This window comes from Poecile atricapillus, chromosome 10 (genome assembly GCF_030490865.1).
Source record: "Poecile atricapillus isolate bPoeAtr1 chromosome 10, bPoeAtr1.hap1, whole genome shotgun sequence".
NCBI classification, from domain to species: Eukaryota; Metazoa; Chordata; class Aves; order Passeriformes; family Paridae; genus Poecile; species Poecile atricapillus.
In genome coordinates, this window is record NC_081258.1 from 19877534 (window position 1) to 19887755 (window position 10222).

Sequence of the window (10222 nt, forward strand, 5' to 3'; positions counted from 1 at the left end):
TGCAAAACCCCCCTGCATCCTGCTCGAGCTCCACATCCCCCCACAGCAAACCAAGGCTCCCCAATCCCTCCAAAAGCCCAATTTCCCACACTGTCTCTTCCCTGGATCCCAGCGGTGCTGGCTGGGAAGCTGCTCCCTCAAAAGGAGGGGCTCAGAGGGCAGCTCCCACCTGCCACCAGCTCAGCAAGGTGCTGCCAGCGAGCAGCAAGGATGCTCGGAGCTGAGCACGGTTATTTTTGCCCTACCTGAGGCATCCCTGAGCAGAAGCGAGGTCACCCTCACAGCTTAGCTCGTTTTAAAAATAATCTGCCCTAAACCAGCTCTGCACAAGCCATCCATGAGCCCAGGGGGGTGGCTCTGGCAGCACACCTCTGGAACAGGCTGGGGGTGCAGGTCCTACAAAAACACGCTCCAAAAAAAATCACTGCTCATGATTCCTGCCTGAAAAACCAGCTGGGAGCCACGGGCCTGGAATCCGAGCTTTTCCAAAGTGTGCACAGGCAGGGATGCAGACTCCACAGAGGAGTCAGACGTACAGGAAAAGCTGTAGGAACTTTGTTCTCCTCTGTCACTTTTCCCCAGTCCTTTAAAAGAAACTCACAGAACTTCTTTGTTGGGGCTGCACATCAGGAATTGAAAAATCTTCTCATAAAGGTCATTTCTTGAGGCCACGGCTCAATAACGTCGATGAAATTCAGCAGCGCTTGGTGTTGGCTCTCAGGGGATTTGGGGGTTTCGGGGTCACTGAGCCACACAAATGCTTTAAAATGACATTTAAGGCCTCCTGATCTCACGGTGCCTCTGTGGGCACTGACCCCAGCACCCACAGGACAAACTCACAGCATTTGTCAGCGTTGGGGAAGAGGAAAACCGGAGCAAACGTGCCAGGACCGGTGCCGGTGTTGTGGGATTAAGGGATTTATAGGAACGTCACCATCCTTCCCGGCCTTAAAGGCCCACGAGGCACAAAGCCTGTGCCTGGATGCTTCACAGGCTCCTGGAGCCTTTGAGGAGAACTAAAACGGGAAAGGAAAAAAGGAATTGTTGAGAGGCTGGCAAAGGAAAGAAGCCCACTAAAACACCAGCGAGCCTTTTATCCACGGGCACAAACCCCATGGCAGGGCTGGGGAGGCAGAGGAGGGGATGGATCTCCTTTCCTGAACATCTGCGGCTTCTGACGGGGAGGAGAAGCGCTTTGGGCACGGAGCAGCTCAGCGGGAAGGGTCGGGGCTCAGCCTGATTCATCCTCCCGTCCTCATTTAGCGATCACCGGCGCTCCCTGGATGCCCTGGCCTCGCTGAGAGCACCGTGGGGACGGCTCTGACATTTCCCACGTCAGAAATGTCAAATTTCCTGGGAAAGGGCAAGTCCCAGCCCGTATTTCCCCCAAAATTCCCGGGGAAAGAGCGGCAGCAGAGGTTTGAACAGCATCTCCGGGCCGGGGGATGTCCGGGAGCCGGCGGCTCCCGCGGTCCGGCAGCGCAGCCTCTTCATCCCCGCTCGGCAGAGGGGAGGATTTGCCAGCGGGATCCGGCAGGTTCCTGTCGCTGGGGAAGGGCAGGAGGAGCAGCCAATGTGCAGGCGGAGCTGGGATGTGCCGAGCTGCCCGAGCCGGGGATGCGGGCAGGGGAACGGGGAACGGGGGATGGAGCCCGGCACCGGCAGCTCCCCCCGCGCTGGATGCTCCCCTTGCCAGGGATTCATTCAATTTCCTTTTTTTTAAAGGAAGTTTGGCACCTCTAGCCCTAAAGGTCGTAAAATGAGATAAAAATAAAACCTGGGTGTTTTCTCCGTCCCAACCAAGCACCCCCTGTTGGGGGTGTGAAGCTTCCCTGTGCATGGAGATGTTCCCATTTGGCTGCTCTGGGATGAGGCCGCTGGGAAAGGGACCTGGGGACTTGTTTGGCATTAACATCCTTGGGATTAAACCCTGTGATTTATCCCCGTGCCCTTCCAGCTTCAGGTTTTCCCATTTATTTTTTTTCCCCCATGGGGAGCCATCCCCAGGTTCTCCCAGCACAACCATCCTTGGAAACAAGGAGTTTCCTTGCTCCTCTCATCAAAACCAAGCAGATTCACCCCCAATCCCAGCTGGCAGCTGCGTGTCCAGACAAACAGGAACCATCATTTCATGGGAATAAGGAGGAAGAGGAGTCCTGTTGCCATCACACCTCTGGAATGAGGCAGGGCTGAGCATCACTGCAGGGGTTGTCTCTTCTTAAGACGAATAATAATCACAAACTGTTCCTTCTCTAATCTCTTTCGTGTTCAGACAACCTGAGGTAAATAATCTTCAGAGAGAAATGGGATGTTCAGCTCGACAGGGTCCTTTTCAAAGCTGTTTCATCTCCAGGGCCTTTGATGTACCTGGGAGCACCTTCTTGGCTCTGCTCCTGTCATCTGCATATGGGGGTTGAGCCCAATTCCATCTCTTAGCTTGGAAAATTTGGGCCCAAACACCAGCTTTTGACTGCATTAGAACCAAATTTTGACTGCTGGCTTCAGAATAAAAATCTTAAAATTAAAGCCTCAAACAAGCACACGGAGCTGAGTCCCAGCAGCTGGAGGTGAGGATTGAACCAGGGGTGACAAACCAGTTCTTTAAGAGGCTAAAGGATCTGTAAGAGGATAATCTCTCAATTTTTTAGCCTTTTTCCCCCCCAGCAGCAGGTTTTTCCTTCCCACCCAACTCACTTTCACTCACACAAGCACTTTTAGCATCTCCTGGGCCTCTTCCTGGAGCCACGGGAGCTGCTGCAATCCGCTGGAGAAAGCCAAGTGCCTCCCTGATGTTTCCTTTGCTAAATGCTCCTTAACCATTTCACAGAGCCTGTTCCTGGCAATGATGTGACAATTCAGCACAAATGTCACCGAGCTGCTAAGTTTGCAGCCCTTTCTGCAGTGCTGAGGCTGGAAAATGGTGCATATCTATATTTTTTTTAATTTTTTTTTTTTTTTTTGCTGATCCAAGTCCTTGGTAATTACTCTTAATAGATCCCAGAGGGATTCCTAGGTAACCTGCACTCTGGTTTCCATGGCAGAGAGGCAGAGCTTGTACCCTGTGATAACAGATAATAATGGATTGCTAATGCTTAAATTAATTATGCCACAATTGCATTTGTAAACCAGCTGTCCGTCGTATTCCCAGGAAAACTCTGGAGTTGCTACACAACAGTTCCAGGATAAAAACAAACAAGGCAGAGGGGCAGGAATTACTCTACAGCTACAATTACTGTTATTACTCCTGTGCCATAACCATGGTTTACTCCTATTTTAGTGTTTCCATGGGTTTAGGTCTAAGTTCCTGTTCTTTAAGCTCAGAAACAAAGCTTAAAAATCCTTGGGGATCCAACCTGTTGATAGAGAAGGATCCTTTTGCTGATATTGGTGGAGATTCCCATTCTTGGCAGATGTTTTCCTTCTCCTGTGAAGGACTCCAGCAATCTTATTGTAAAAAAACTAAAATAAGTCTCCAGGAAATGCCTGCCCGTGGCAGGGGGCTGGAATGAGAGAATCCTCAAGGTCTCTTCCAACCTGAACCATTCCTCAATTCCACAGGAGGCCAAAGATGAGATAAGGCCCCACCAAACTGTGACAGCAACAGGCAAAGCTGCAAATCAGGGGCTGTCTCCTGTTTCCAAAGGCTCCTCTTGGAGGTTGGAACGCAGTGGGAAGGGTTTAAAAGCCACTGGTTTTAAAGCACTGGTTCTTTGCTGCAGCAAAAGGGAGTTCAGAGCCCTGCAGCCAGGCTGGGCTCAGCAAAGCCTCTCTCCCAAAGCCCAGCTCCAGCACGGAGCAGGAACGATGCTCAGCGCTGTCACAGCTCCTGCCACGCCAGGGGAGAAGGGCAAACACTCCCTCTGAGCACAGGGGAAGGCACCCAGACCTCACAAGGCAGAAATCAGGCAGCCAAAGCACTGAGAAGTGCAGCAGGATCCGTAAGTGGAGCTAAAGCAGAAGCTTTGGAGTGGCAAAGCTGCTTAAACAGCAGCAGCTGCCATTCCCTGCCATTCCCACCTGCACAGCCCTGGCTGGAGCAGCACAGGGAGGAGGGGGTTAAAAAGAGGGAGCTGTAAAAAGGAAGCAAAATTTGTGAGGTGTCAGCTGGATTTGAGCTGGTTGCTTCCAAGAGTTCCCACCCCTCCCTGGTCATCCTGGGATGCTGCGGCTGGGAAAAGTGGAAGATCCCGTGCCCACAGCAGCAAAGGAAGGGTTTTCCCCTGCCCTGCCCTGCTCGGGGGCTGCAGGATGCGAACAGCCTGAGCCAGGGCTGAGCACAACCTCTGTGCACTGAGGATCCAGGGGCTGCTGATGTGAGCCTGTGTTGGATTCCCCCCATTTTTCCAGCTGAGGGCACAGCTTTGCTGCCCTGTGTGGAAATCACAGATCCACGGCATTGCTCAGGCTGGAAAATGCTCTGGAATTGAGGTCAGCCATTCCCCCAGCACTGCCCCAGGTCCACACCCACACAGCTCCGGGGATGGGGGCTCCACCACTGCCCTGGGTGAGGAATTATTCCCAAATATCCAATCTGAACCTCCCTGCTACAACTCAGGGCTGATTCCTCTCGTCCCGTTGCTTTTTCCTGGGAGAAGTGAAGGCTGTGCTCCCTCCCTGGACACATCCCACCAAAGGGCTGGACCTCAGGAGCATCCCAAAGAGAGGGAACGGGGAATTGGAGGGATCAGCAGCGTGGGCAGAGCAGGGGCAGCGCTGGCTGGGCTGTTTTGGCAGGGAATTGCTCCATGGAGCAGCCCAGGGCCGCTGGAAGAGCGGCTGAGCCCTCCCTGGCCACGGGGCCGGGGGCTGGAGCGCGTTCTGCGCCTCGGCGGGGCCGTGCCAAGGCAAACAATGACACTGATAATCACCCACAATCTGTTATTATATTACCAGCAGCTCAAAAACCCTAAAACCCAATAATCTTCTGAAATGCAGCTAATCCCTCCCAGCGCCAGCAAGGCCGGGCTTGGCACGGCCGGGCTGGGAAGGGAAGGAGCGGCGAGCAGGGGGCGGTTGCTGCCTTTGGAAGGCTTTTCATGGCACAGGAGGAGAGGTTTGCCAGGAGCAGCCAGGCCTGGATGGGCACCTGGCTTCTCTCCTCAATCCCTGCCTTGGCTTGGCTGCCTTTGACCCTGTTGCTAAGTTACAAATATGCCTTTCCAGCAGGCTCCAGCATCCTCGCTCCCACCCACTCCCAAACGCGAGCTGAATCAGGCTGCTCGGAAAAGAAACCATCCCAGGCCAGCCAGGAGCTGCTTTTTCCCGTTTCTTTGCCAGCAGCTCCGCAGAGCCGCCCAAGGAAAGCTCCCAAGGGGTGCCCAGCCCTGACCCCGCTCCATCCCAGCCACGTGGGCAGCGCCAGGAGGGGGACAGGAGCCTGGGGAAAAGCATTTGGACCATCCCAGGGCTTGGATGCAGCAGGAATAGCCGAGGATCCCAGCGACTCCCAAGAAATAGCAACCACCCACCCGCTGCCAGCGTCGCTCGCCCTGGTGCGAGCCACGCTCACACCGTGGCACCGGGGCCAGCGGTGCCGGGGATGAGGTGCCAGGGATGAGGTGCCAGGATGGATGAGGTGCCAGGGATGAGGTGCCAGGATGGATGAGGTGCCGGGGATGAGGTGCCAGGGGATGTTTTCCTGACCAGTGTCCTGCAGAAGGATGTGTTGGAGGGTTGGCTGCAGCGCCCTGATGTTCCTGGGATGTCGGTGGGATTGTCTGGGATGTGCTCCAGGGGAAGCAATGGATGCTCCTGCAGGGATTGAACATTCCTGGCATGTTCAGCCCAGCTGGGGTGGGTGTGTGCACGGGGCAGCTGCACTGGGGCTCCTGCAATGTTTTCCAGATAAAATCACAGATCCTGGGATGGTTTGGGTGCGAAGGGACCTCAAAGCTGATCCCATCCCACCCCTACCATGGGCAGGGACACCTTCCCCTAACCCAGGCTGCTCCAAGCCCCATCCAGCCTGGCCTTGGACATTTCCAGGTAGTTCCCAGGAGCTTCATCTGATCCACACAAACTCAGGGAAGGTTATCAGAGCATTCCCAAAAGGTTGCCTGAACATGGACCCCGTGTGCTGACCTGCTGTCCAGGATACCTGGAAAACAACTGTGTTTATTGGGAAATGTCCTGTGGACACACCTAACCATCCCCAAATCACCCTAAGATTCCATATAATCTGCTTTCTTTGCTGGTTTTATTTTCCTTTTCATTGACTACCTGATAAACAACCGATTTTAGTTGTGTTTTTAAGGCCAGAATTCCTATGGGAGTGACATGGGATGATCCATCATCCATCAGGGGGTGCAGCCAGGTGTTTGTTTGGCAGCTTAAAAAATCTTCCAAGGGTTTTGGGAGGTGTAAATTGGGATCTGCCCATCCCCAGAGCTCCCTGCAGAATTCCAAGGATCCATCTAACTCCTGTCCTTCTCTTTCTCTTGCAGGGTTCAGCTCCCATCTTGGTAGTCATGGTGATCTTACTAAATATTGGAGTCGCCATTTTGTTTATTAACTTTTTCATCTAATTCAAGACTGTCTTGTTTGCAAAAATAACAGTTACATGTATGAATGGGGGAAAAAAAAAACAAACAAAAAACCAACAAAACAAAACAAAAACAACAAAAAAAAACCAGAACCAAACAACAACAACAAAAAACAAACAAAGGGAAAAAAAAAGAAATCATAACTCGAACTGTCCTCCGACAATTTCCAAGTCTTTTCACAGAAGAACAACAAATGATCGAGTCTCACTCACAGTTTGCCTTTTTTCCTGGGTAATGTTTTTTGGATTTTAGCCAAAATTCTTTGCTTGTATAACACTATGCTGTGTGGCATGGCAAAATGCTATCAACACTCTGCCCCCCCAACACTGGGAAGGATGAGAAGGAATCCCAACAAAAGAAAAAAAAACCTCGTTTCCCTTCCCCTCATCCCCCCCTCTCCAAAAAAATTGTCTTTGTAACAACAGCAATGAACCCCAAAATGGAGACGAGACGAGGGGAGCATGGGGAGAGTTTGGGTGGAGTGGGGATGGGTTCTGGGATGCTCCAGGCTGAGTTTCCCAGGGAAATCCACAACAGCTTTTATGATAAATGGGAGAGAAAAGCAAAATCAGGCTTTTCACCCTTTGGAAATGGAGGAATGCTGCTGTGAGAAGGAGGAGAGAAGGAGCACAGGGAAGGAATGAACCCTGTCTGGATGGGAAAATGGGACAACAGGCCCCATTCTGATCCTTGTTTTTAAAACAAAAATTGGCTTTTTGCAGAATTCCTCGGGGCAGGGGGGAATAGGGAACACAAGGTGTGAGCAGCAGCCCCAGCACCCTCCAGCCTTCACTCCTCCTCCCCAGGCTGCTCCTCACCCGTGGCAAGGCTGGAAAACCACCCAGAGTTACTTTTAATTCACAGCCAATTTCTCCTGGCTAAAACTTCCCACCAAAAAACCCCTTTGGAGGCACCTCCAGCAGCACGGATGGAGAGGCTGACGGTGCTGTGCTGGTGAGGAGCATCCAGCCCATCCCAAAAAATCTGCAGAGGGAGCAGGGTGGGGAGGGACAAGGGGACAGAGGGCTCAATTCCAATCCACTGAGGATGGACAATAAAACAAAACCTAGCAAAAATCCAACTGTTTCTCAAAGGCACCTGGGGAGGAGCACCTGGAGCACGTCCCAGAGAGGAGGGAGAGGGTGGTGGGTTTGTCTCTTACATCTTGCTGTGGACTGTTTCAGACATCATGCTTGGGCTCTGAGCATGTAGTATTTTGCACTTTGTAATGCAGGATGTATATTCCAGCTTCCAACATGTCCCTGTATAAAAAAAAAAAAAAAAGAAAAAAAAAGAAAAAAAAGAAAAAAAAAAAAGAAAAAAAAAAGAAAAAAAAAAGAAAATCAAACCAAACATCGTTGGCAATGGCAGCCTCTAAGGATGTATTTTCTTTCTTTTTTTTTTTTTTTTTTTTTTTCTATGTCACTTAATTTGTTCGTTTCTACCATCTTTGTACTATGCCTGCCTTGATTTCTGTCCCCTCCCTGTCCCCACGGATAATCTGCATTACTCATTAAAGATGCCGTATCCCTGTTCTGAGCTGTCCTGGTCCCCATCACACAGCGTGCTCTCAGCTCCAGCCCTTGCAAGTGGCTTTCCCAAAGCTCCCGTTCCCTCCCCACGGTGCTCCACCACCACCAGCTCCCACGGCTCCTTTGGGATTTGGCAGGGCCAGGGACCAAATCCCACCCTCATTCCCCCCCTGCAGCTCCAGCAGCAGGAGAAGGGTGCAGGAGGGTGGCAGCTCCGAGGAGGGGGGAGACCCTCACAGGAGATTTTGGGGGTGGGGAAGGAGGGAAAAGCCCTCCTCGACATTCACGTCCAGAGTTGTTGGATCCAGCCCGGACTCGTGGACTCAGCTTTGCTTTGCTTCTGTTTTAGCTGTTTCTCTGCTACCTTTTCAGCAGATTTCTTATTACACTGCACTGGATTGCTATATTTTTAACCAGAAATAAACTAAGGATTAGAGCATGTGCCAGTTAAATTCAGTTCTTTTCCTTACATGGTCTGATTCCCTCCTGTCGCAGTTTTGCTTCCTCTTCTCCTTCCTTTCCCTTTCCAGGCACAGGGCTATGGGTGGACAGGGGAAAGGATAATTTTGAAATTCCATTTTCCACAGTAACTGTCCATCATCTTCCCACCTCTTCCTTTTTTTGTGCTGTTTTGGATTTTCCTTTTGGATCCTTAGTCATCATTTTTTTTTCCCCCCCACTTCTTCAACGCTTGCTGCACACTTGAAATGAACCAAAAAAACGACACATTGGGATTGCAGCCTTGGGAATTCACCCCTGGGCTTTGGAATTCTGCTTTCACTCTTTGGAAAGACTCTCCAGGACTTTTTTTTTTTTTTTTGGTGCATTCAAGTGCAGGACACAAAAGTCCTGTCAGGAGCAGGTTCAACAGAAGCCTGCAGACACAGATATTTAGATATCTGTAAAACAGCACCAAAATGCCTCTTGCTATCCATCAAATAAAAGCACTGGTGATTTCCTGACTGGATTTTTCCCACTGGTGCCTGCCTAATTATTCCTGCTCTCACCCCTGGACCAGCACAAATCCAGCTTGGGTTTTTCAGCTCTCTCTTCACTCAGTCAAGCTGAGTTTTGCTCAGTAGGAAAGACAACCACAGACTAATATTAATTGTCTCCCAATCCACCTGGTCCAAAATAATGATTCCTTTGTTAATCCTGGGAAGTTGAGCCATTTGTCTTAGTCCTGGGCTTTCCACATTTGCCCAAGGCCAGAAATATTTCTGAGAAGTAGCCCAGAGAGAGAAGTAATTCAGTGTATTTCCCTGTCTTATGAGCCTGGCTCCTGCAGATCTACCTAAGGCCCACTAAAAAGCCCATCCAGGTGGGCCATAAATCCATGGAAATTATCCAGCCTTGCTGCTTTATGTCCAGGCTGGCAGCTGCACTCGGTCAGTTGAAGGTTTGGATCATTTTTTTAGGCTGCACTGGAATTTTTATGTTCTGACAGCACGAGGAGGGGCTGGCACAGCAGAGCCATTGGAGACGGGGAATTTGGGAAGGGAGATTTGGATCTCAGCTGTGTGAGAGGGGCTGGTCCAGCACTGCATCCTTGGGAAAAGCGAGGAGGAAGGAACACAAACCCCCTGTGCCACGTCAGCTGCTCCCCAGCCCAGCTGGTGTCTGGGTTGTTGTACCCGAGACCCAGATTCCAGCAGCCTCCAGAGCCTGAGCTCCCAGAGATGCCGAGCTGTGGCAGCATCCCTGCCAGGAAAACACATCCAGACTGCATCAGAGGGGGAGGAGCGACAGGAGGAACAGGGTGGGATCCACGGTGAAGGGATTAATTGAGACCTGAGGACTAATTACACACGGCAGCTTTGGCACATCGAGGGAGGATGGAAAGCAGGGATTTTTTGGAAGCTGTCACAGAGGGCTGTGCCAGGGCAGGACAGAGCAGGGATGGGATGGGATCTCCTGAGCTGGGGGTGAGGGGTTTGCACAGAACAGAATCCTGACAGTGGCAGCTTTTCCTGGTTTAGAGAACAGCTCAGTTCCTTGCCCAGCTCCTGAATGATTCCAGCAGCTGTAGGATGATTCAATCATGGAATGGGTTCGGTGGGATCTTAAAAGCTCATCCCATCCCACCCCTGCCATGGGCAGGGACACCTCCCACTATCCCAGGATGCTCCAAGCATCGTTCTCTGGCCT

At 51.4% G+C, this 10222-nt stretch overlaps 1 protein-coding gene across 1 annotated transcript in view; it reads left to right on the plus strand.

Annotated features, from left to right (window-relative positions):
• Positions 1–7807, plus strand: part of JPH3 (junctophilin 3) — a 46476-nt gene extending 38669 nt beyond the window's left edge. The window contains exon 5 of the mRNA XM_058845618.1: positions 6444–7807. Within this exon, the coding sequence (XP_058701601.1) occupies positions 6444–6524 (81 nt within the window). The 3' untranslated portion in view covers positions 6525–7807. The remainder of the gene's footprint in view (positions 1–6443) is intronic.
• The last annotated feature ends 2415 nt before the right edge of the window (positions 7808–10222 follow it).